This window comes from Triticum aestivum, chromosome 3D (assembly GCF_018294505.1).
Source record: "Triticum aestivum cultivar Chinese Spring chromosome 3D, IWGSC CS RefSeq v2.1, whole genome shotgun sequence".
Lineage (NCBI taxonomy): Eukaryota > Viridiplantae > Streptophyta > Magnoliopsida > Poales > Poaceae > Triticum > Triticum aestivum.
In genome coordinates, this window is record NC_057802.1 from 498,533,019 (window position 1) to 498,557,948 (window position 24,930).

The 24,930-nt window shown below is 48.3% G+C and overlaps 3 protein-coding genes and 2 non-coding genes across 8 annotated transcripts; 3 read left to right on the top strand and 2 right to left on the bottom strand.

Moving 5' to 3' along the window:
* The first annotated feature begins 1,179 nt into the window (after window positions 1-1,179).
* LOC123075073 (transcription factor JUNGBRUNNEN 1) lies at window positions 1,180-3,932 on the top strand. The gene has a single exon (XM_044497755.1). The coding sequence runs from the start codon at window positions 1,313-1,315 to the stop codon at window positions 2,408-2,410; it is 1,098 nt and encodes a 365-aa protein (XP_044353690.1). The 5' UTR covers window positions 1,180-1,312; the 3' UTR covers window positions 2,411-3,932.
* Window positions 3,933-5,398: 1,466 nt separating this feature from the next.
* On the top strand, window positions 5,399-11,327 carry LOC123079971 (probable jasmonic acid carboxyl methyltransferase 2). 4 transcript variants are annotated; one of them, XM_044502812.1, is made up of 11 exons: window positions 5,399-5,703; window positions 5,792-6,325; window positions 6,573-6,765; window positions 7,152-7,390; window positions 7,590-8,325; window positions 8,455-8,910; window positions 9,002-9,119; window positions 9,622-9,736; window positions 9,942-10,334; window positions 10,400-10,666; window positions 10,735-11,327. In XM_044502812.1, exons 8-11 carry the CDS (start codon window positions 9,662-9,664, stop codon window positions 11,083-11,085), a joined length of 1,086 nt encoding a protein of 361 aa, XP_044358747.1. In that variant the 5' UTR covers window positions 5,399-5,703; window positions 5,792-6,325; window positions 6,573-6,765; window positions 7,152-7,390; window positions 7,590-8,325; window positions 8,455-8,910; window positions 9,002-9,119; window positions 9,622-9,661; the 3' UTR covers window positions 11,086-11,327. The 4 variants fall into 4 exon arrangements, with proteins under 4 accessions (XP_044358747.1, XP_044358748.1, XP_044358749.1 ...); XM_044502813.1 differs by having other exon boundaries at window positions 7,272-7,390; XM_044502814.1 differs by having other exon boundaries at window positions 7,279-7,390.
* Window positions 11,328-11,609: 282 nt separating this feature from the next.
* On the bottom strand, window positions 11,610-11,682 carry TRNAK-CUU (transfer RNA lysine (anticodon CUU)). The gene has a single exon. It is a non-coding gene; the product is annotated as a tRNA-Lys (tRNA).
* Window positions 11,683-11,896: 214 nt separating this feature from the next.
* On the bottom strand, window positions 11,897-14,499 carry LOC123079972 (transcription initiation factor TFIID subunit 9). The gene is made up of 2 exons (XM_044502816.1): window positions 14,173-14,499; window positions 11,897-12,537 (listed from the first exon to the last, which is right to left on the bottom strand). Exons 1-2 carry the CDS (start codon window positions 14,482-14,484, stop codon window positions 12,190-12,192), a joined length of 660 nt encoding a protein of 219 aa, XP_044358751.1. The 5' UTR covers window positions 14,485-14,499; the 3' UTR covers window positions 11,897-12,189.
* An 87-nt stretch (window positions 14,500-14,586) lies between these two features.
* TRNAS-GCU (transfer RNA serine (anticodon GCU)) lies at window positions 14,587-14,668 on the top strand. Its single transcript has one exon. It is a non-coding gene; the product is annotated as a tRNA-Ser (tRNA).
* Window positions 14,669-24,930: the final 10,262 nt, after the last annotated feature.

A 24,930-nucleotide genomic window follows, 5' to 3' on the forward strand; every position in this document is an offset into this window, starting at 1 on the left:
AGATCTTATTGAGCATCACTGGCAATATCATAGCGAATCCTAGTTGTTCTATCACATGCTATTTGCTACATTTGGACCATTCGGTGTGCTTAAATCTGAATAATTCAGTTTGTAAACTTTAAATTCAGTTTGTAAACTATATTCGTGATTTGCTTGAACATTTAAATTTATGTTTAGTTTCTATATGTGTGCTAATATGTAGTTGCAATGTATATTAGAATTGCAAAGTTTAGAAAAAACAACATTTACTCCGTTAAATATAGGGACCGGCTAGGTCCGGCCAAATCTTTGTGGAGTAAATATACTCCACAAGGGTTTACTCCACCGTATCCTCCTCTATTTATTGGGGTTCAGTTAGAAATGCCCTAAGGAGTGAGACAAGGATGCGACGAAGCTGCTGATCTCGCATATTCGGACAACAACAATTTCTATCTCTAACCAGGATCAACCCTCCGGTGCCCTAGGTTGTTGTTGGGGTTCTCTTAGTTTCGTATCGTTTGTGCGTAGGTAGTTGGCCTGCGTGCCGTCAATTTGTGTGATGCTGCATGTGCAGCCTTTAACTGTCGTGGACTCTTTCTATTGAGTTTTTGGGTTGGTTGTACCGGTCACTCTCATCTGTGGGCTTTATCTATAAAGCCGGTCTCTCATCATTTCTCTAGAAAAAGTAGCACATCAGCGCCCTTGATCCCTCCATTGCAGCCACAAACAGCAGCGGCCCTCGACCCCCTTTTCTTCCGGCATCGGCGTCTGCTGAGGCTGGCGGTGACTGCAACATCAGTGTTCTCAGCGACCTGCGTCGCAACACTTCGCTGGTGCTGCCACCGATGCACTACCGGCGACCAGTTCGCAGCAGGCTAGCCCCCTTGCAGCATGGGAGGTTTCTTATGGCAAGCTACATGGCAGCACTCCATGGCAGCACCGACGGGCCCGACGATGCTCCCATTGCAGCTCCATGGCAGCATGCCGCGGCACGGCAAAAGCTTCATCAAAACACCGACCCCCCCTCCCCCATTCCAACAATGGAAATTGTCCCAAGCTCAATCCGACTAGTAGCAAGAATCGTGCGCACTTGGCCTTCCAAGTTCGCTTCAAAGCTAACTCAAAAAGGAATGGAAACATTTCGCTTCAAATCCGGTTACCACCGTTGGGTTGAAAAGTTGGGGAGGGCCACCAGAGGAAACGCGCCAAGTCCCCGACCCCAACCCCCAACACAGCTCGCGCGTCCTTAAAACTGGAACCGCCGCCGACGCCTCTCCCTGCCTCCGGCGCGTCCCCCTCCCCTCCTCCTCTTCTCCCTCAAACTCTAGCCCCCATGGCGTCGCCGCCGCTGCCCGGCTCTTCCTCCTTCTACTCAAGCGAGGACGAACCCGCCTTCTTCCCGAACCCTTGGTTCGAATGGGAGGGAGCCGGCCGCCGCGTCTCTCCCTACCACCCGCCGCCGCCGCAAACCCTAGCCCATGGCGTCGCGGCCGCCTCCCTCCTGACCCCTGGCGCGTCACCCACCTCGCCTCCACCCATCGCGTCGCCGCCGCCTCCTCCTGAGCCCGCGCCTGGCTTTGCCTTCTGCCCGACCGACAGCGAGCTCGTCTCCTTCTACCTCCGCCCAAGAATCTCCGGCCAGCCCCTGCCAGACGCCACCAGCCAGTTCTTCCACGAGGCAGACGTATACGCCACAGATCCGGCCTCCCTCGTCTCCGGCCGCCTGCCAGGCCCGGCGAGGGCTCAAGGCGAGAGCAAGAACTGGTACTTCTTCAGCCTCGTGAAGCCCAAGAGCGCCCAGAATAGCCGCAAGTCTCGGATCGTCGGAGGAGGCAAGGGCACATGGAAACAAGAGCGAGGGAATGACGTCGTCGACGGTGAGGGCCACGCCGTCGGCCGCTTCGAGAAGTTCACCTACACACCCAATCCCAAGGAAGACAAGAAGCCGCCGGAGTGGCTCATGATGGAATTCAGCGTCGGCCAAGAAGACGGCGGCCAGCCGGGGCCGGTTCTTTGCCTCTGCAAGATCTACCAGAGCCCGCGGTTCCTCAAGTCCGCCTCCAAGAACTCGGCGTCCGCGCGCAAGAGGAAGACGCCTGACGACGGCCCTCGGCTTTCTCCGCCATCTCTGCACGCGTCTGCGCCCAAGAAGAGCAAGGCCCCCATGGACGAATCACCCGCAGCCAGGCGGCAGCTCCTGTTTCCGTCGTTGCCCCCTCCATCAAATCTGCCGTCGCCCGTCCTGTTTGCCTCGCCCCCTCCTTCCGCACCAAATCCCGTGGTGGAACTGGAAGACGACTTCTTGGCGAATATTCTTGCGGACCCAGAGATGAACTGGTCCTGGGAAGAGCTATCTGCGCCCTTGCCCTGCTCAATGACGGCAGTGGCACCGGCCCTGCTGGGATCCTGCCATGGAAGTCAGTGCGCCTAACAGAGTTCTTGCATAAAACGGCCATCTCTGAAGATGTTCACCTCCGGCGCCTCTACTGCTTCAGTTATTCAAGATCTCATCATACCACTAAACTAGTCATTACCTTTACTGTTATGCTTACTTTGTTTGCTAAAAGCAAACCATAAGCATTTTACTCTATATCGTATACTCTACGGCATTATATCATGGCTCAGTTTTGGGAGCAATATATCATGCCAAATTTTGTAGCTTCTCACCCGATGGCAGTTAAGAATTACTTTTGACTCTTGGTTGTGTCTTCTGTGATGGAATTACTGTTTGGTATCTTAACTAGGACGTGATGTGTACCCAATCCTCCACTGTTAAGTTTGATGCTATCTTGTGTTGTGCAATGTGGATCTTAATTTCTGCAGTAGATAAATGTCAGCTGAACCTTGTTTCTCCTTTTCTGAATTTAGCACTGCTACTGAATCGTTGAATACATGCCGTGTCCTGTTGTTCTCCGTAAGCTTTGTTAATTCTGCAATATCTCTGTTCTAGGCTAGAAACAGGTTTAGATTTGCTTACCGGGGTCTGTGGAACTACTGTATGCTGCAGCCGGACTTATGAATGTTCATCTGTTTTTTTTTTCTGAATGCAGCCGGACTTATGAATGTTCATCTGTTTTTTCTGAATGCAGCCGGACTTTTGTAACTTCTTTGTTGTTGGATTTCTGGGCATTACTGCAGAATGGTCAAATTTTGTAGCTCGATTGCTGTAGTGAACTGAAGATGTGCTTGGTATCTTACATGTGCTCAGAACTTAACTATGTGTTTTGTTTACCAAATAAAAATCCTGACACAATTTGTGGCTGCTGTTTTCTAGATGGGTCTTGTACATTCAGTAGTTTTTTGCCTGACACTTTAACATACATCATATGTTGTTTGGAGGATACAGGCGTTGTTCATTGTTGGATTTCTGGCCGTTACTCCACAACGATCTTACAGAATATGTAGTACTATTGCACATTAAACTTTCTGACACAATACGCAGTTCCCTTTTCTAAGTTGTTTTTCTAGACTCAGACGATTACACAGTTTTGCTTGACAGGTGTTTTTCTTTTGCTGCTGGAACTTTGGAACATAGACCAGACTTGGGTGAGAGTCACACTCTAATCACAGGTGATCCCTGGAACGACGGATACTTTCAATAAAATTCTTCTTCACCTCAGCCCGAACTGCTGACACGATTGTGGGACATGTTCGATTTCTTCTCTGAAGAAGAAATGGTGCTTCAGTAGAGCTCCTGCCGACATGGATACACATGGGCCCAGAGGATTGGGTTGGGGGCCCTGTGATGAAAACCTCAGGAATCATAGAGGGATTAGTGATGCAAGCAAGTTGTAGTTGGTTCAGAAGATTGGGCTGTAAATTCTTAGACTTAGGATTGCAGTTATGTATGATACTACAATTTTGATCCTGATGTAGCTGTAAAAGACAAGTGGGATTGAACTATCAGATCAAATGGAAAAGAACCTGAGCATGCGTATGTTACCGCAGGATTAGCCATTTTTGGGCTGTAAATTCTTACTCCAGTAAGTGTTATGTTACAAATTGTTTTGGGAGCAATATATCATGCCAAATTTTGCATCTTCTGATCCGATGGCAGTTATGAATTACTTTTGACTCTTAGATGTATCTTCTGTGATGGAATTACTGTTTCCTATCTTAATTAGGACACGTTATGTACCCGATGCTGCACTGTTAAGTCTGATGATATCTTGTGTGCAATGTGGTTCTTAATATCTGCAGTAGATAATGTCAGCTCAACCTTTTCCCTCTTTTCTAAATTTAGCACTGCAACTGAATCGTTGAATATATGATGTGCCCTGTTGTTCTCCATAAGCTTTGTTAATTCTGCAATATATTTGTTCTAGGCTAGAAATAGGTTTAGATTTGCTTACCGGGGGTCTGTGGAACTACTGTACGCTGCAGCCCGACTTATGAATGTTCATCTGTTTTTTGTAATGCGCCCTGGCGTCTATGATTCACCCCTTGTACTCGCTTTTGTAACTTTTTCGTTGTTGGATTTCTGGGCATTACTGCAGAATGGTCACAATCTGTAGCATGATTGCCGTCGTGAACAAGCCATTTCATCTTCTCCTTGAATTTTCTCCTGCGTAGCGTATGTAGAGATTACAGTGCGTACCCTTGATGATGTAGTCGTTCATGGTGGTCTAGATTGCCCAAGAGACAAGCATCACAATTTCCATGAAGAAAGGGCAGGGCAATTCTGCGCCTGAGATGAGGAAGAATGTTCCGAATGTTGGATGGATAATAAGTCCAGCCAGGACAAATGCAGTTCAAGCAAGCAAATGCAAATGGAGACGGGAAGGGGAGATGGTCTCTTGTTTCTAGAGAAAGGGAGTCACACCTGACACAACTGTAACCTGCTCTGAAACAACGCTCTGGTGCTCTGGTGTATAGCCTCCTACGCAGGAGGAGCCAAGAAACCTTGTGCTTATTCTGACAGCAAGTATTTCAAAGCCATTTAAAAGTCTATGGAATTGGGTTATGTCCTATCTGTTTCTAGTACTCTACTTTTCATGCACCAGAAGACCCCATATTTCTAGCTCTCTGAATATTACATGTAGTAGATATGCATTTCAAGTAAGGAGGGTGTACAACTGAACTATGTTACCCTAGTTCTGACAAAACAATATGTTCAAAATGAAGCTAGCTTGGAAATTGGAATTCTAGGTGAAGTTGGAGTAGCGACGGCCATATATTGCTCGTCCCGTATTTCATCAACCATTTAGATTCTCTTGAAATCAAAACACAGAGCTCGAATGATACAGGCAGAGGCAGTGTACTGTGTACAGCGGCGTCCCGGGTCCATTTGTTATTATTAAAAAAAAATTGAGGGGACGGCGTCCTGGGGGGACGGGGTCCAATGCCTCATACGGATGGGTGCCGAGGCCCTCTGCCAGCCTAGTTAGTGCAGCCCAGAAAGAGGGAAATGGAAATTCCGGCCCAGCTTGTGAACTGGGCACCTCCCGTGCGCGCTTCTCCAACGGTCTCCCGGGCGAGACACAACGGCCGGCGAGATCCGCTCCGCCTACCACCCTCGCCGCCGCGGCCGGAGAGAGTCAGGAATGTTCGTTTTGCAGGCGAGCGGCGCGGCAGCTTCGTAGGTGGTGGAGCGGACGGGCACGGACCCGCGCCTCTACGACGACGCAGCCGCCATCCCGGCGCTCCTCGACTCACCTCTTCGACGCCGACGCGCCTCCTCGTCGTCATAGCGCAGGGCGTCGACGCCGCCCACTCTTCCAGCAGGTTCGGTTCGGTCAAATCCCTCCTCCTGTCGCCCCATGCGCCGCGGATACTGACGGGATTTCCACTACTGGCTGGCGGCTGCGTGCAGGTGGTCAAAGAACGTGGCGGCGCAGTCGCCTACCTCTACTACCTGCGCTGTCGCTGGAGGTGAAGAGGATAATCTGCCTCTACTAGAGTCGCCGGATTGCTAACAAGAACTAGAAAGGCAAAGGGTGGCCTGGAAGTTGGGCTCTCCGTTCCACCGCCCGCCATCAGTTCGACGAAATGCCGCCTACCCTCCTCCTTAGGTGCTCCGTACACGGCCGACGGGCGGAGCCGCTTGTGCAGGACACGCTGAAAGATCATGGTGCGCAAGTAGTTCTACTGCGTGTCATCATGACCTCTTGGGAGCCGAGTTGAATGGACATGTGGTCGACGCACTTGCTCTGGGAGAAAGATAGATGGATGGCAGCATGGAGCCGAACACAACCACCAACTAAGGCTACAGTTTTCATGGTGATCAAGGCAGGCACTGCTTTGTGAGCGGCGACTGGCTGGGTGGTCCACACGCGGGGTGCTCAGGTCCGACTAAATTCGCGGGGAGGGTGTCTCCACTGAAATAAGTGCTTGATCAGATGACCAGGTGAGTGATGTGTCCCTGCTTTGTTTCTTTGTTTAAGAGGCACTGCATTTGTTTCCTTCGATCTATATCCATTAACAAATGCGGCTGCCCATGAACTCGCTCAACTAGCTTTTAACTGTACAACACATTGTAATGTATGGCTTCTACAAAGCTTGAGTTATGTTGGCCAGTTGACTGCTTGAGATTGTAGCACTTACTCTCTTTTTTGTGGCAAAACAGTTGTAACATGTTATTTATTTCCAATCAGGAGATTGGGAATGAGACACACACAAAAGAATCTTCAAGAGTTTGGAGGGAGGATAAGAGCAGAAACAGTACTAGCTGTATGGTCCATGACAATATGTGAACACTCCAATTTATTGTTCTTATTCAGTAAAGCTCATCGTGATCATGTTAATGCTAATCATGTACTGGAAATTCCGGTAAAAAAGGAATGTAGGGTAAGTTCAATCATTCTTCTGTTTCTATACTCAACTTGAAGAGCCAACATATTCTACCATGTCAAATAATGATAATTGTGCTGGTTTAAACAAATATCATATCTGGCCGTGACAGGTTGCTATTCTTATCTGAATTTGACCCTTCAACCTTTCTACCTTATAATTAACACGTTTATGTCATAATTGCCTCCAATAAGCAGCCACAAGAGCCATCCCCAATTGAGCATATAAAAAGAAGAATTGAACTTCCACTGTGCAATCAAAGTCATGGTCTCAAAATGACAAATTAGCTGATCTAAAACAAACTCTAGTAGTGACCGGTTGTTAATTTATTATATCCTGATGTGAATTTGACCTAATCTTTCATGCAACCTTCCTATTAGCAGCCCCTGAGATTGATAAGCATGTTGACCCTATCAGTCTGCCCAATAAGCAGCCCGAACAGCATATAAAAGATAGAATTGAAGGGTACCATCACCATCTCCATCCTAATCTTGTCCTCTAAGGTTCAAGGTCTTCGGAGGTTGGGGGTGCTGCATGCAAAGCCATGGCCTCCAAAAAGATGGCGCAGATTATGATTCAAGGACACGGGGAAACTAGCTATGCTCGCAACTCTAGTATTCAGGTATTTTCTCTTCTGTCTATTAATTTAGCAGTGTTGTCTCTACGGTCTCTTGAAACTTGGCTTCCGAAGATTCTCTCACCAAGAATTTGTTCATAATATATCTTATTTTACTGGCATTTAAATTAACACCATTATGCAAAATAAGAACAAGAATTGGGATAGTTTTAGTTCTTTCTGAATAAGTACATGTCAACTGCAGAAGGCTGAGCAGAAGAAGATGAAACCTGATTGAAGCGGTCATCGTTGAATTATGCAGCAGCACCGGCACCTTGCAGCCCGGCAAGTTGTGATCGCGGACTTGGGCTGCTCCACTGGTCCAAACACACTTGCACTTGTATTGATTGCTGTCGAGGCGATTCACGTTCATTGTCTTCAGTTCTAGCAACCTCCACCGGAAGTGTGTGCGCTCCTCAACGATCTCCCCGAGAACGACTTCAGCACGGTGGTGAAGAGCCTGGTCACGCTCCGTCAAAGCAAATGATCCTGTTGTCGTGACCGGTATCACACCAGGGTCGTTTTACGAGCGGCTCTTCACCAGTGAATCCTTGCATCTTGTTTGCAAGTCCAATAGCTTGCATTGGCTCTCAAAGGTGTGAGTTTGATACTACTTGATGGATCAATCCACTGCATTACTCGTCTACTCCATAAGCAAAACCTTATCTTTAGAGGCTCCAGAAGATCTAACGAGGAATCTCATCCCAGCGTATGACATTGATGAGCATTCTAGGAGTGAAAGGCTTCCTATAGTACTTGAGGCTTATGCAAAACAGTACAGAAAAGATTTCACGCTTTTTCTGGAGCTGAGAGCCAAAGAGTTGGTCTCAGGAGGCCGAATGATTGTTTCGCTGGTAGGGAGGTGTTCTGATGCAATCGCCACCAAATTCTCTTATATATTAGAAATTGTAGCTCAGATTCTATGTGTCATGGTCTCAGAGGTAAACTGCTTTACTTTCTTTTCTAGCATGTATCTTTTGCGATTACCTGCAAAAAAAAAAGGTATCTTTTGCGATTGAATTGGTGCGAGCATTATATTTGACCTCATGATCTTATGGTTATATTAACAGGGTGTGATTGACAAGGAAAAGTTTGATTCCTTTTATGGGCTATTGTATGAACCTTCTAGCGAAGAGCTGAGGGAGATCATCCAAGAAGAGGGCTCCTTTTCAATCAGGGAGATGCGGGCGCATGACCTAGAACTGATATGAACAATGCTCTCAGCACCCCAGGAAGGTTTGCACGGATTTCTGTGAGCTTTGTTTGAGCCGGTATTAGTCCAACATTTTGGTGATGTCATGGATGAATTCATGAGGACCGCGGAACGGCGATGGATCCTAGAGGGAAGCTTGCAAGAGGAGCGGGCTAGATGTCCATATGCTATGCTGGTTGTATCCCTCGAAAAGGCATGATTATCAGGTCCCTAAAGGTACATCACATTTGATGACAGTGAACAGATGCTGTCTTTGAGGCCAAATGTGTGCCCACTTGATTATGTAAACTAAAACCCATGGCGTGCTTTGAAGGTAATCAACTCTCTGATGTATAGTATATGCACATGTTTAAGGGAACCATTTTTTAATGGAACACGGTCATGGATGATTTTTTATTCTCAAGGGCCGAAAAGAAGAACTGGAGCTTGCAGTGCAGTTTGCAAGCTGTGTGTGTGCGTGCCGAAAACCCAAGAGTGATGCTGGTTTTATCGTTCAACAAGGCATGACACGACGACTGGCCTGTGAGTTCTTAGCTTGTATCTCTCAACCATGGCATGACATGTTTGTATCTGTTCTGCTAGTTTAAACAAATATTCTCTTATCCCAGTTTGACACTTTAGCCTTTCAAGTTGCTGGCCTTAATAGTAGTGACAAATAACAGATTGAAAAACACATTGACTATTTCATTGCCCCCAATAAGCAGCCAGAACAGTCATCCCTGTTGAGCATTGAAAATGAAAAATTGAACTTCCAGCGCAAGCGGAGCCATGGCCTCAAAATAACAGGTAGCTGGTATAAGACAAACTCTGGTGATAGGTTGTTAATGTATTATACCCTGATTTGGGTTTGACCGAATCTTTCATTAAACCAGTGTATGAGCTGGCCCTAGGACTGATAAGCACGTTGACCCATTTGCTTCGCCCAATAAGCAGCCAGAAGAGCCATCCCCAGCTAGCATATAAAAAACAAGAGCTGAACTTCCGGTGCATCTTCACCATCTCCTTCCTAATCTTGCTCTCTCAGGTTCAGGTCTCCGGAGGCTAGCCCTGCTGCAAGCAAAGCCATGGCTTCCAAACAGATGGTGCATATGAATCAAGGACAAGGCGAAACTAGCTACGCTCACAACTCCAGTTTTCAGGTAATTTCTGCTCTCTTAATTAGCTGAAGAGTGTTGTTTCTACGGTACCTTCTCCTGAAACTTGGCTTCTGAAGACTGTTTCAGCAGGAATTTGCTCATAATATATCTTATATTACTAACAACTAAACTAGCACCTTATAGTAAAATAAAAACAATATTGGGAAAGATTGAACTAGATTTCTGAAGAAGTACAAGTCGTCTGCAGAGTGCTGAGCAGAACAGGATGAAGGCCCTGATAGAAGCAGCGGTCGTCGAATTATGCAGCAACACCACCACCTTGTCGCACGGGAAGGTGGTGATTGCGGACTTGGGCTGCTCCTCGGGCCCAAACGCGGTAGCACTGGTGTCCATCGCCCTCGAGGCCACCCACAGCCACTTTCTTCAGTTGCGGCAGCCACCTCCGGAAGTCTGTGTGCTCCTCAATGATCTCCCATACAACGACTTCAACGCGGTGGTGAAAAGCCTGGTTGCGGTCCGGCAAATCGGTGAGCCTGTTGTTGTAACTGGTGTTGTACCAGGGTCATTCTATGAGAGGCTCTTCCCTAGTGGCTCCGTGCATCTTTTCTGTTCATCCAACAGCCTTCATTGGCTATCAAAGGTATTGAGTCTGACACCACTCCAGTAGCATTCGCCCCTTCACTATCTGATCGTTCAGAGGCACAGGCTCCTGAAGATTTAAGGATGAAGCAAATCCCGGTGTATGACATGGATGAGAACGTCAGGCGTGAAAGACTCCCAGTGGTCGCTGGAGCTTATGCACGACAATTCAAGAAAGATTTCACACTTTTCCTGCAGCTGAGAGCCAAAGAATTGGTCCCAGAAGGACGGATGGTTGTTTCCCTCCCGGGGAGGCGTTCTGATGAGCCTGTCACCGAGACCTCTCTCATCTGGGGAACTGCAGCTCAGATTTTAGGCGCCATGGCCTCAGAGGTGAATACATCCTTTACTTTTTAACCATGCTGTTATTTGCTAATGAGCATTTTTTGGATAACTAACAGGGTGTGATTGACAAAGAAAAGCTTGATTCTTTGTACATACCGGTGCATGGACCTTCCGATGAAGAGCTGAGAGAGATCATCCAAGAAGAGGGCTCCTTCTCAATCACAGAGATGCGGGTGCACGACCCTATAAGCGGCATGGACCGCGCCCTCCTCACCCCAAACAGGATGGTGAATAGCCTGAGAGCTGCTTTCGAGCCGATAATAGTCCAGCATTTTGGATCGCCAGCAGAGATCATGGATGAATTTGTCAGGACCGGCGAGAAGCACTTGAGCCTGCAGCGCAGCTCACAAGTCAAGCACGCCAGAAGCCCGAGGGTTATGCTGGTTGTATCGCTCACCAAGGCATGACATGACAGTTGACGTGTCGCTGCTGCTAGTCTGTATCCATCGCCAATTTGTGACATGTCTGTAAAATTCTGCATCAAACTTAATCGGATTTGTGAGAGACGGGAAAGGCGAATATATGCTGAAATTGCATTGTGAGACAAGCACTTGTCATTTTCATTTCAGCAAAGTATATGTCTCACAATGCAATTGAGTGGTATTGAAGTTCTACAAAGGTACATACATGATATTATTCCTTTGTGTTCCATGGCAATCTCATAAGAATTGGTGTTGTTCTCCCCTGGACCCATCTCTCCTGTCTCTCATCTATGCTATCACTGAGGCAGTGAGGCATGGCTTGAGATCAAAGAACTACTCGAACACAGCTTCAGCAAAAGGCAAGTCCCTGTGTACAAATTGCAAACTGATGCTGTAAATAAACTGGAGCGTGTCCGTCGCAATGCAGTGGCCATCCATCATATTCATGCACTACTTGCATGCAAATTGATTCCTGTAGAGTACAAAAAATTAAAAAAATAAAAGGTGGTCGCCCACCGTGGGGCTCGAACCCACGACCACAAGGTTAAGAGCCTTGCGCTCTACCAACTGAGCTAGACGGGCTGTTTTGGCTTTTGTTTTGATTTCTCACTAACTCTTCCATGTGAGACGCATAGAAGGTATCAGTCCATCCTGCTCCCCAGTCAAAAAAGCAAACACTGATAAAGAAACAAAAGTGGTGCAGGCACTACAGATTTATCTTTATCTCTATATTGTACTCCCTCCGTAAAGAAATATAAGAGCATTTAGATCACTAGAGTGCATGCCACCAAAAGCATAATAGGAACACCGATTTAGCATTCAGAAACAACAACGGCACAGTTCAAGTTTGACGACATCTACAAAATCAATAAGCTGACAATAATGGACAAGAATTAATTAATCCGAGGTGCACGGCTACAACTTTTTTCATGCTACTTGCAAGGCTGCTCCCTTTCCTCAACAATCAGCATTTTTCATGCTGAAACAGGAGGGCGCTAGCCAGAAAGGGCGATCCCAGCAGCTACACAAGCATCAGCAAGCAGGCTCGCGGGAACAAGCACTAGGAGCCTGCCAGCGATCTACAATCAGTTAGCCCATGTTCAACTGATCAATTGTCACCAGAGGACGCTTTGCAGCCGCAGCAGCCACCGCATTCAGTTGGAAAGAAACCCTCTGGCTCTGGCTCTGAGGCTGATGTTGCTCGCTGCCCCTCTGATCCTGCGGATAGCTTGGACTAGGATTGCCAGGGCTTGCGTTGGTCCCCTCGTTGTCATCTTCCGCTTCCTCGATCTGAGTTGGCGGCTTCAATGCAGGTAGGAGTTGGTAGTTTTCGCTCAACAATGTGTCCTGTTCGGGTGGCAGAGGAATCGAGCCAGGTGGAGCAATAGACTTGGGCAGCGGGATTTTGTTCCGGCTGCGTGCCAACTCAAGTAGAACCTGCGACATCAGCAAAAAGACTTGTCATCCACCTATGCATACAGAGTACTTTGTGTCAGCTTGAGTTTCCAGGGATCTGATAAAACGTAAAACAAGCACTTGACTTCAAAGCATAACCACATGAGTTGTTCATAGCCTTTATTCCCCCAAGATGTTGTTTAGTTGCACTTCTTAGCAGTTAACACGCAAGTGGATATACTTGTGCATGACCCTCAATCTCTAATATCTTTGTACTGCCCAATATGATTCATCAACATTTTAGGTATATCTTCAGATACCAGCCCCATATACAATAAGAATCATACCCTGTTTGTTTCGTGTTTCTATAGAAGTCTAGCCATGCATTCCAAAACATTGTTTTCTACTATGCGTAGCTTGTTCCCGAAGAATTGAAGGGGTGGGAGTGGGGACATTGGTGTATCAGTGAATTGGCAGGTAACCGTCATCATGGAATGTTATGTGGGGAATTCCGTTTCGGAGGAACCCACAGGCCACTGCAGGCACACCTGAGTTGGAATTGGCTAAGAGTTCGTTCAATGAAAGAGTCTTATGTTCCCCAAGTTAAGAGTAGTTTCAATAGAACTTGCAGCAGTCACGTTCTGCAGCAGTTTTGACCTTGTATCCATCCAGGACACTAGTCTTGAGTCATGTCCCGTAGCTGCAACGACTGATGCGAGTTACCGATAAAGAAGCCTTCCCTAATCTCTGTTCGCCACTACCCATTATCTTTCTGATCTGTGCTGGCTACGGTGCCTCCTCGCCGATACCTTGTCAGCCCTATGGCATAGGCATAGCGATCTGATCTGAGGCTCTAACAGATGCTCTCCCTTCTGTGCGATTATTTGACTTGACCTACGAAGAGTGTCAAATCTAACAAAACTGAGTTTAAAGTACACATGATACTGTGGGCTCAGCTGAACATTCCTAACAAGACATGGACTAAATTGAATGTCGATCTTCTGCCCCAACTGGACTCTCATTGCATCATCTGCTACTATCTGCAGGAATTTAAATGTAGGCACTCCCTAGTTACCCACCAAGCTAGCAAAAGTTTGGTAGGTTCCAACTTCCCAAAGGATAAACGAGTCATCTTGGTCCTAGTGGTAGGGTGGTAGAATACTACTCTCTCCATAAAGAAATATAAGAGCATTTAGATCACTAAAGAGGGAGTGCTTGAGATGATCTGGGTTCGAATCCCACATTCCCTCCTATGTTTTCCTTATAATTTCAGTATCGGATGGTGGCTTTGATTGTGGAATGCATTCATTTATTCGAGAAGTTGCCCCTTATTTGAGATTTAAAAATTTCCCAAAAAATATCTCCCCCAAGAACCAGATATTAACTGAAATCTCAACAGAACACATCATTTCTTCTATCGAGAATGTTTCTGCTGTGACACATCGGCACATTCTCTGTTGTGCCTATCGTTTCCCCAATTGGAATCCACAACATTACTCCCTCCGAATCTGATGGGTTCACAGGAAAGCCGGTCCTGGATGGCTGGATCTAGAGTTTAAACTGGCACCTTGCCCTCGTGATTCACCAATTGATGAAGGTACGGAACCTAGTAATTTGTCCGAATCTAACGAAGATATATGGTACTAGGGTTTTCGGTGAGATTGGTGGTACTCTTACCTCGCGGGGCGGCGGCTGGGAGAAGGAGAAGTTGACCTTGGCCTGGATGGCGAGGCGGACGTCGTCGGCGTCGAGCTGGGGCTTGGCCGCGTGGTCGGCGTAGACCTGGGCGTCGCCGAGCACGTCCCCGACGTAGCGGTAGGCCAGGTCGAGGAACTGGTGCACGACGCGCGGCTCGTACTCGCCCTCGCCGAGCCCCATCGACCGGAGGAGCTCCCGCACCACGCGCGCGTCGCGAGGCTCGTCCGGGCCGGAGGCTCCTCTCGCCGCCGCCGCGGACGGAAGCGATGGCCGCACGCCGCCGCCGTCCATGCTCTGATTGCTGTGTCTTGGCTGGTCGGGGGTTTAGGGGAACGAATCAGGGTTAGATGTCGTGCCTTTTAAAAGCTGGAGAATTGCAATAGTTTCATCAAAGACGCTTTGGCCGAGTGGTTAAGGCGTGTGCCTGCTAAGTACATGGGGTTTCCCCGCGAGAGTTCGAATCTCTCAGGCGTCGATGTAGGTTTTACCTACCAATAATTTTTATCTTTATTTTAGCAAGTAATATTGTCATCGTGCTAAGGCCCCATAGCACCAACGCACCAAAACAGCAACTGCCGCCGATGAAGAAAAATATAGATCGGATGGATCCAACCTGTAGACACATGAACACACACGAACGAAGACAGGATCCACGTGGATCCACCAAAGACAACCGCCGACCGAATCCCGAGAGATTCGCCGGGGACAAACCTCCACACGCACCAGAACAGCAACTGCCGCCGATGAAGAGAAATGTAGATCGGATGGATCCAACCTGTAGACACATGAACACACACGAACGAAGACAGGATCCACGTGGATCCACCAAAGACAACCGCCGACCGAATCCCGAGAGATTCGCCGGGGACAAACCTCCACACGCACCAGAACAGCAACTGCCGCCGATGAAGAGAAATGTAGATCGGATGGATCCAACCTGTAGACACATGAACACACACGAACGAAGACAGGATCCACGTGGATCCACCAAAGACAACCGCCGACCGAATCCCGAGAGATTCGCCGGGGACAAACCTCCACACGTCCTCCGACAATGCTAGAAACACCATCGAAACGGGGACTAGGCGGGGAGAAACTTATTCCATCTTCAGAGAGCCACCAATAATTTTTATCTTTATTTTAGCAAGTAACATTTTTTCTGTGGCTTATTTCGATCTACACCAAGTCTTTTTTGCGAGAAAAACTTATTCCATCTTCAGAGAGCCACCACCGCCTCGCCTCTCTCAGCAAGACACAAACCCTTAGAAAACTCAAAAAAGCATGAAGAAACAGAGCCCTCCCGCCGGCAAGGGCCGGGATCCACCACGCCTCTATGGCCCTAAGACCACGAGAGATGAGGTAGACCGACGGCGGCACCAACAGGAGGCACGAGAAACCCTAGTCAAAGGGTCTTCTTTCTTCCCGTGGAAGAAAGAAAACTATCTACTCCAAATTTAGCTTCATAATAAATACGTTTCCACTTTCCAGTGTTTCGTTACCTACTTTTCCTACCAATACTTTTTCCTTTCTTTCCACGAGTAATATTTGTTTTCTCTGTTGCTTATTTCTATCTACTCCAAATTTGGCTTCATAATAATACGTTTACGCTTTGCAATGTTTCGTTGCCTAGGTGTTGGTACTTACTTCCTCCGTTCCAAATTACTCGTCGTGGTTTTAGTTCAAATTACTTCATAATGATCAAAAGGTCACTTTGGAACAGATGATAGGAGCACTTTCTTTTGAAAAGGTTGAATCTCTCGGGTGTTGATATTTATTTTCTTCCAATACTTTTTCCTTTTTTTTTGCGAGTAATTTTTTTCTATGGCTTATTTCTCTCTACCCAAAATTGGCATCCTAATAATGCGCTTCCATATTTTTCGTTACCTAGATGTTGGTACTTACTTCATGATGACCATGCAAAAGGAAAAGCTCATGTTCAAACTGTTGGAAATATGCCCTCGAGGCAATAATAAAATGGTTATTATTATATTTCCTTGTTCATGATAATTGCCTATTGTTCATGCTATAATTGTATTAACCGGAAACCGTAATACATGTGTGAATACATAGACCACAACATGTCCCTAGTAAGCCTCTAGTTGACTAGCTCGTTGATCAATAGATGGTCGTGGTTTCCTGGCCATGGACATTGGATGTCATTGATAACGGGATCACATCATTGGGAGAATGATGTGATGGACAAGACCCAATCCTAAGCATAGCACAAGATCGTGTAGTTCATTTGCTAGAGCTTTTCTAATGTCAAGTATCGTTTCCTTAGACCATGAGATTGTGCAACTCCCGGATACTGTAGGAATGCTTTGGGTGCATCAAACGTCACAACGTAACTGGGTGACTATAAAGGTGCACTACAGGTATCTCCGAAAGTGTCTGTTGGGTTGGCACGAATCGAGACTGGGATTTGTCACTCCGTATGACGGAGAGGTATCTCTGGGCCCACTCGGTAATGCATCATCATAATGAGCTCAATGTGACTAAGGAGTTAGCCACGGGATCATGCGTTACGGAATGAGTAAAGAGACTTGCCGGTAACGAGATTGAACGAGGTATGGGGATACCGACGATCGAATCTCGGGCAAGTAACATACCGATGGACAAAGGGAATTGTATACGGGATTGATTGAATCCCCGACATCGTGGTTCATCCGATGAGATCATCGTGGAACATGTGGGAGCCAATATGGGTATCCAGATCCCGCTATTGGTTATTGGCCGGAGGTTGTCTCGGTCATGTCTGCATGGTTCCCGAACCCGTAGGGTCTACACACTTAAGGTTCGGTGACGCTAGAGTTGTTATGGGAAATAGTATGTGGTTACCGAAGGTTGTTCGGAGTCTCGGATGAGATCCTGGACATGACGAGGAACTCCGGAATGGTCCGGAGGTGAAGATCGATATATTGGACGAAGGGTATTGCAGTCCGGAATTGTTCTGGGAGTACCGGATGACGACCAGCGTGACCGAAAGGTGTTTCGGAGGCCCCGGCAAGCGTTGGGGGGCCTTATGGGCCAAGGGGAGGGGGCACACGAGCCCACTAAGGGGCCGTGCGCCCCTCCCAACCCCTCTCACGTAACTTGGAGAGGTGGGGGCGCCTCCCCTAGGGCAGCCACCCCTTCGGGCTTGGGGGGCAAGTTTCCTAGGGGTGGGGGCGCCCAAACCCATCTAGGGTTTCCCCTGTGGCTGCCGCCCCTCCCCTAGGGAACCCTAGGGCGCCTCCTCCACCCCCTTCCCCCTATATATAGTGAGTGAGAGAGAGGGCAGCCGCACCCCTTCCCTGGCGCAGCCCCTCCCTCCTCCAACTCTTCCTTCTCCTCCGTAGAGCTTGGCGAAGCCCTGCAGGAATACCACAAGCTCCACCACCACGCCGTCGTGCTGCCAGAGTCCTCCCTCAACTTCTCCTCTCCCCTTGCTGGATCAAGAAGGAGGAGACATCCCCGGGCTGTACGTGTGTTGAACGCGGAGGCGCCGTCCGTTCGGCGCTAGGATCGGATCTTCCGTGATTTGAATCGCCGCGAGTATGACTCCATCAACCGCGTTCTTGTAACGCTTCCGCTTAGCGGTCTTCAAGGGTATGAAGATGCACTCCCTCTCTCTCGTTGCTAGCATCTCCTAGATTGATCTTGGTGACACGTAGGAAAATTTTGAATTATTGCTACGTTCCCCAACAGTGGCATCATGAGTTAGGTCTATGCGTAGATTCTATGCACGAGTAGAACACAAAGTAGTTGTGGGCGATGATTTGTTCAATTTGCTTGTCGTTACTAGTCTTATCTTAATTCGGCGGCATTGTGGGATGAAGCGGCCCGAACCGACCTTACACGTACACTTACGTGAGACAGGTTCCACCGACTGACATGCACTTGATGCATAAGGTGGCTAGCGGGTGTCTGTCTCTCCCACTTTAGTCGGATCGGATTCGATGAAGAGGGTCCTTATGAAGGGTAAATAGAAATTGGCATATCACCGTTGTGGCTTTTGTGTAGGTAAGAAACGTTCTTGCTAGAAACCCATGGCAGCCACGTAAAACATGCAACAACAATTAGAGGACGTCTAACTTGTTTTTGCAGGGTATGCTATGTGATGTGATATGGCCAAAAGGATGTGACGAATTATATATATGTGATGTATGAGATTGATCATGTTCTTGTAATAGGAATCACGACTTGCATGTCAATGAGTATGACAACCGGCAGGAGCCATAGGAGTTGTCTTAATTTATCGTATGACATGTGTGTCAATGAAAAGCGCAATGTAATTACTTTACTTTATTGCTAACCGTTAGCCATAGTAGTAGAAGTAATAGTTGGCGAGACAACTTCATGAAGACACGATGATGGAGATCATGATGATGGAGATCATGGTGTCATGTCGGTGACGAAGGTGATCATGCCATGCCTCGAAGATGGAGATCAAAAGGCGCAAGATGATATTGGCCATATCATGTCACTTTATGATTTGCATGTGATGTTTGTCATGTTTACATCTTATTTGCTTAGAACGACGGTAGCATAAATAAGATGATCCCTCGCTAAAATTTCAAGAAAGTGTTCTCCCTAACTGTGCACCGTTGCGAAGGTTCGTTGTTTCGAAGCACCATGTGATGATCGGGTGTGATAGATTCTAACGTTCGCATACAACGGGTGTAAGCCAGATTTACACATGCGAAACACTTAGGTTGACTTGACGAGCCTAGCATGTACAGACATGGCCTCGGAACACAAGAGACCGAAAGGTCGAACATGAGTCGTATAGTAGATACGATCAACATGAAGATGTTCACCGATGATGACTAGTCCGTCTCACGTGATGATCGGACACGGCCTAGTTGACTCGGATCATGTATCACTTATTAGCTTCAACATAAGCCGCCACTCGGGGCGAGTCATAACGGATGTCACTCGGTAGGACCGCCTCTGCTCCGTAAACCATGAAGAAAGGCGTATAACTCGTAGATCTGTTAGGTGTAGTATTGATGCTCCAAATCACAGAAGGCAACTCCTCCACCCAACAACCTGGCGTCCGTTGTAAAGGGACCATGAGCCGGGGTTTTATACCTTTCAAGATCTCTTGATTGGCTCTTTCAGCTTGACCATTGGATTGAGGATGAGCTACTGATGAAACATCAAGCCGGATATGTTCACGTTGACAAAACTCTTCCATAGCCCCTTTGGACAGATTAGTACCATTGTCAGTTATGATGCTGTGTGGAAAACCAAAACGAAAGATCACCTTTTTCATGAACTGAACCGCCGTGGCTGCATCACACTTACTGACCGGCTCTGCCTCAACCCACTTCGTGAATTTATCAACCGCCACCAGGAGATGTGTATTTTTATCTTTGGACCTTTTGAAAGGCCCAACCATATCAAGCCCCCAGACTGCAAACGGCCAAGTGATTGGAATCATCCTTAATTCTTGAGCCGGCACATGAGCTCTCCGTGAGAATTTTTGACAAGCATCACATTTACTGACTAGATCCTCCGCATCAGCATGAGCCGTCAGCCAATAAAAACCATGACAGAAAGCTTTGGCCACAAGAGATTTTGAGCCGGCGTGATGACCACATTCCCCTTCATGGATCTCACGAAGTATTTCCTGACCTTCCTCAGGCGACACACAATATTGAAACGCCCCAGTAACACTGCGATGATGCAACTCATCATGAACAATTGTCATGGACTTAGACAGCCGGACGATTTGTCTAGCCAAGGTCTCGTCCTCAGGCAACTCGCCCCGGGTCATGTAAGCCAAATATGGCACTGTCCAATCTGGGATGACATGAAGAGCCGCCACTAACTGCGCTTCTGGGTCTAGAACAGATAAATCTTCCTTTGTGGGCAACTTAACAGAAGGGTTATGAAAAACATCCAAGAAGGTGTTAGGTGGCACCGGCTTACGCTAAGATCCCAGCCGGCTTAAAGCATCAGCCGCCTCATTCTTCCTTCGATCAATGTGCTCCACTTGATAACCTTTGAAGTGTCCCGCGACAGCATCAACTTCACAGCGATAAGCTGCCATGAGAGGATCCTTAGAATCCCACTTGCTTGACACCTGTTGAGCCACCAAATCTGAGTCGCCAAAGCACCTTACCCGGCTTAAGTTCATCTCCTTAGCCACCCGAAGACCATGGAGCAAAGCCTCATACTCAGCTGCGTTGTTGGTACAAGGAAACATCAACCGGAGCACATAACAAAATTTGTCACCTCGAGGGGAAGCTAAAACAACTCCAGCCCCCGAGCCCTCCAATTGCCTGGATCCATCAAAGTGAATAGTCCAATGTGTGTTGTCCGGCTTTTCCTCAGGCGTCTGTAGCTTTGTCCAATCATTGATGAAGTCCACTAGTGCCTGAGATTTAATAGCAGTGCGTGGCACATACTTCAAGCCATGAGGTCCAAGTTCAATGGCCCACTTGGCGACTCGCCCTGTAGCCTCTCTATTCTGAATGATGTCTCCCAAAGGAGCAGAACTTACCGCAGTGATGGGGTGACCCTGGAAGTATTGTTTAAGCTTCCGGCTCGCCACGAACACCCCATAAATGAGCTTCTGCCAATGTGGATATCTTTGCTTAGACTCAATAAGCACCTCACTGATGTAGTAAACCGGCCGTTGAACCGGATGCTCCTTGCCAGCCTCCTTGCGCTCCACCACAATTGCAACGTTGTCAGCACGTGAGTTAGTAGCCACATACAACAATAACGGCTCTTTATCAATGGGAGCCACAAGGACCGGCGGCTCAGATAACTGTCTCTTTAAATCTTCAAAAGCAGTGTTAGCGGCATCACTCCACACAAAATTGTCTGTTTTCTTCATCATCTGATACAGCGGTATGGCCTTCTCACCTAACCGGCTTATGAACCGGCTTAAAGCAGCGATACGACCCGCCAGTCGCTGAACATCGTTGACGCATGCCGGCTTAGCCAAAGAGGTGATTGCCTTGATTTTCTCCGGGTTAGCTTCAATGCCTCTGTTAGAAACCAGAAAACCCAGAAGCTTGCCTGCTGGCACGCCAAACACACATTTGGCCGGGTTAAGCATCATTTTGTAGACCCGGAGATTATCAAAGGTTTCCTTCAGATCATCTATCAAGGTTTCCTTCTCTCTGGATTTCACCACAATATCATCCACATAAGCATGAACATTGCGCCCAATCTGGTTGTGGAGACAGTTCTGTACACATCGCTGATAAGTCGCCTGGGCACTCTTGAGCCCAAATGGCATAGATACATAACAGAAGGCTCCAAACGGAGTGATGAAAGCCGTCTTCTCCTAGTCCTTAACTGCCATTTTGATCTGATGATAACCAGAGTAAGCATCCAAGAAGCTCAAACGCTCACAACCCGCCGTAGCATCAATAATTTGATCAATACGGGGAAGAGCGAAAGGATCAGCCGGATAAGCCTTATTTAAGTCCGTGTAATCCACACACATCCGCCAGGTACCGTTCTTTTTAAGTACAAGCACCGGGTTAGCCAACCACTCTGGGTGAAAAACTTCAATAATAAACCCGGCCGCCAAGAGCCGGGCCACCTCCTCACCGATAGCTTTACATCTCTCCTCATTAAACCGCCGAAGAAACTGCCTGACCGGCTTAAACCTTGGATCAATATTAAGAGTGTGCTCAGCGAGTTCTCTCGGTACACCCGGCAAGTCAGAAGGTTTCCATGCAAAGATGTCCCGGTTCTCACGGATGAACTCGATGAGCGCGCCTTCCTATTTAGGATCCGGATTGGCACTGATACTGAATTGCTTAGATGAGTCGCCTGGAACAAAATCAACAAGCTTGGTGTCATCAGCCGACTTAAATTTCATCACCGGGTCATGCTCTGTGGTTGGTTTCTTCAGAGACGTCATGTCCGTCGGGTCAACGTTGTCCTTATAAAACTTCAACTCCTCTGCTGCACAAACTGATTCGGCATAAGCAGCGTCACCCTCCTCACATTCCAGGGCTATCTTCCGACTCCCATGTACTGTAATAGTGCCCTTGTGACCTGGCATCTTGAGCTGTAAGTAAACATAACACGGCTGCGCCATGAACTTGGCATAAGTCGATCGTCCAAACAAAGCGTGATATGGGCTCTTGATCTTGACCACTTCAAAGGTTAATTTCTCAGCCCTAGAATCATGCTCATCTCCGAAAGCTACCTCCAGCTCAATCTTACCAACCGGGTATGCCGACTTACCAGGCACCACTCCATGGAAAACGGTGTTGGATGTCTTTAGATTCTTGTCAGTCAACCCCATACGACGAAAGGTCTCATAATAAAGGATATTGATGCTGCTACCTCCATCCATGAGTACTTTAGTGAATTTATATCCACCAACCTGAGGTGCTACCACCAAGGCTAACTGACCCGAATTGTCAACCCGGGGAGGGTGATCTTCCCTGCTCCACACAATAGGCTGCTCTGACCACCTTAAATAACGGGGAACCGCCGGCTCAACAGCGTTCACAGCCCTTTTATGAAGCTTCTGGTCTCGTTTGCACAAGCTAGTGGTGAACACATGATACTGTCCACTATTCAGCTGCTTTGGATTGCTCTGATAACCCGATTGCTGCTGCTGACCTCCCTGACCAGACTGTTGATTATAACCACCTTGATTTCCTTGAAAGCCGGAACTTGAGCCGCCGCCCGGGCCATGAAAACTGCCTCCACCTGAGCCGCCACCAGACCCATGGTTGCCGTCGAACATGTTAGAATTTTTGAAAGCCTTCATGATCGCGCAATCTTTCCACAGGTGAGTGGCTGGCCTTTCCCGAGTGCCGTGTCTCGGACAGGGTTCATTGAGCAGTTGCTCAAGAGTAGGACCTGACCCACCGGACCGAGGGGGCGGCCTCCCCTTGCGCCGTTGATTATTACCTTGTGAATTGGTGTTAGCCACAAACTCCGGATTACCGTCGGCCTTACGCTTACTGCCTCCTTGATTTGCCGGGTTATGCTGCTGACCCTTTCCGTTGCCGTTCTTCTTTCCCTTCCCTGTCTTCTCTTCATCAGACGCGGGATCCTTGGTACTATCAGAATCGGCGTATTTGACTAGAGCCGCCATCAACTGGCCCATGTCATTACAGTCACGCTTGAGCCGCCCCAGCTTCTGTTTCAGAGGTTCAAATCGGCAATTTTTCTCTAACATTAAGACCGCAGAGCCGGCATCCATCTTGTCAGACGAATGTATTATCTCCTTGACCCGGCGGCGCACCCAATGAGTGGTAGACTCACCTTCCTCTTGCTTGCAATTAGTCAAGTCCACAATTGACATGGGCTGCTTGCAGGTGTCTTTGAAGTTCTGGATAAACTGGGCTTTTAACTCTGCCCATGAACCAATGGAATTAGGCGGCAGCCCCTTCAGCCAAGTGCGGGCCGTTCCATCCAGCATCATGGTAAAGTACTTGGCCATTGCCGCATTACTGACCTCCAACAGCTCCATGGCCATCTCATAGCTTTCAATCCACGCCCCGGGCTGTAAATCAGCTGTGTAATTTGGTACCTTTCGGGGTCCCTTGAAATCCTTGGGCAAACGCTCATTACGCAAAGCCGGCACCAAACAAGGAACGCCGCCAGTTCTTGTGGCCACTCCTACCTCAATAGAAGTTGTTGAATAATCCGGGAAGGTTTGGTGAGCCGCCTGGTGAGCCGCCTGCTGAGCCGCCCGCTCATCCTCTCGACGTATCCTGTCGTGTACCGGATTATACCCACCTGGCTGGTTACGGCGCTAAGCGTTGCTTGACAAGGCCACCGAATCCATGTGTCTGCTGTAACTTGGGCTCCGGCTTGGGCGAGGAGTCGAATGAATCATGTCTCGACTATAGGAATAAGCCTCCTGCTGAGCCAGAGCCGTCTGAAGAAGTTCTCTGACCCTTCGCGTCTCAACTGATGTTGGAGAGTCGGCATCCACCGGTAGAGCCGCCAGACGTGCCGATGCAGCGATCAAGTTCTCCAAGGGGTTGGAAAAATGACCCGGTGGTGTTGGTACGTAACGAGGCGGGGCCGTATTCACGTGAGGAGGCTCCATCACCCGGGGCTGAACCGGTGCCCCCGCTCCGGATGTTATAAACCGGTTTACCTCCGGCGGGTTACTAGGGCCGGCTCCGGGCGTGCAGAAGAGATTCCGAGGATCATAAACCGGAGGCAAACGAGATTGAGCCTTCTGGTGCCTCCTCCTCATCACCTCATTAGATGCGTTCAGACTCATCATAAGCTGGAAAGCCTCTGACTGGATCTGTTGCGCCCGAGCATCCAAAGCCGCCCGCTCCGCGGCCAATCTGGTGTCCTCAGCTGCTAGGGATTCTTTGGCCCAGGCTATTTCCTCACGTACCTGTGCTACCTCTACATCATGCTCAGCTTGACTCGCCGGAATAACTGTGGCGGTTAACAGGGCCGTCAACTTGTCCATGAGATCAATCAGCACCTGAGCCGGCAGGCGCACAGGGCCTCCTGCCCCGGCCGCTCCTGACCCGGAAGTTATCGTTGCCGCAGCCGTAGAATTTTGACCGGGTTGAGTGCCAGCCATGAAGATCCCTACTCTGCTCGGCGGCTCAAAGGGGTCCGGAATACTGTTGCCATCAGAACAACCCCCAAGCCCGCCATCTTGCAATTGGTATAACGAATCCGTCTCACCAGTGGACGACTCACCATCGGAGTAGACGGCCGTCTCACCGCCGTCCACGGATCCTTCAGAAAGTTCTCCTCCATGGATGCAACCCACGAAGGCACGCTTCATGG

What these genes read in the sequence shown, in the direction of transcription:
- LOC123075073 (XM_044497755.1), top strand. Translation starts at nt 1,313, where the DNA reads ATGGCGTCGCCGCCGCTGCCCGGCTCTTCCTCCTTCTACTCAAGCGAG.
- LOC123079972 (XM_044502816.1), bottom strand. Translation starts at nt 14,484, where the DNA reads ATGGACGGCGGCGGCGTGCGGCCATCGCTTCCGTCCGCGGCGGCGGCG. An exon ending in CCCAGCCGCCGCCCCGCGAG is followed by an intron (nt 12,538 to 14,172) that starts GTAAGAGTACCA and finishes CTGATGTCGCAG; the next exon opens with GTTCTACTTGAGTTGGCACG.
- LOC123079971 (XM_044502815.1), top strand. Translation starts at nt 9,662, where the DNA reads ATGGCTTCCAAACAGATGGTGCATATGAATCAAGGACAAGGCGAAACT. An exon ending in GCCTTCATTGGCTATCAAAG is followed by an intron (nt 10,335 to 10,399) that starts GTATTGAGTCTG and finishes TCAGAGGCACAG; the next exon opens with GCTCCTGAAGATTTAAGGAT. An exon ending in TAGGCGCCATGGCCTCAGAG is followed by an intron (nt 10,667 to 10,734) that starts GTGAATACATCC and finishes GATAACTAACAG; the next exon opens with GGTGTGATTGACAAAGAAAA.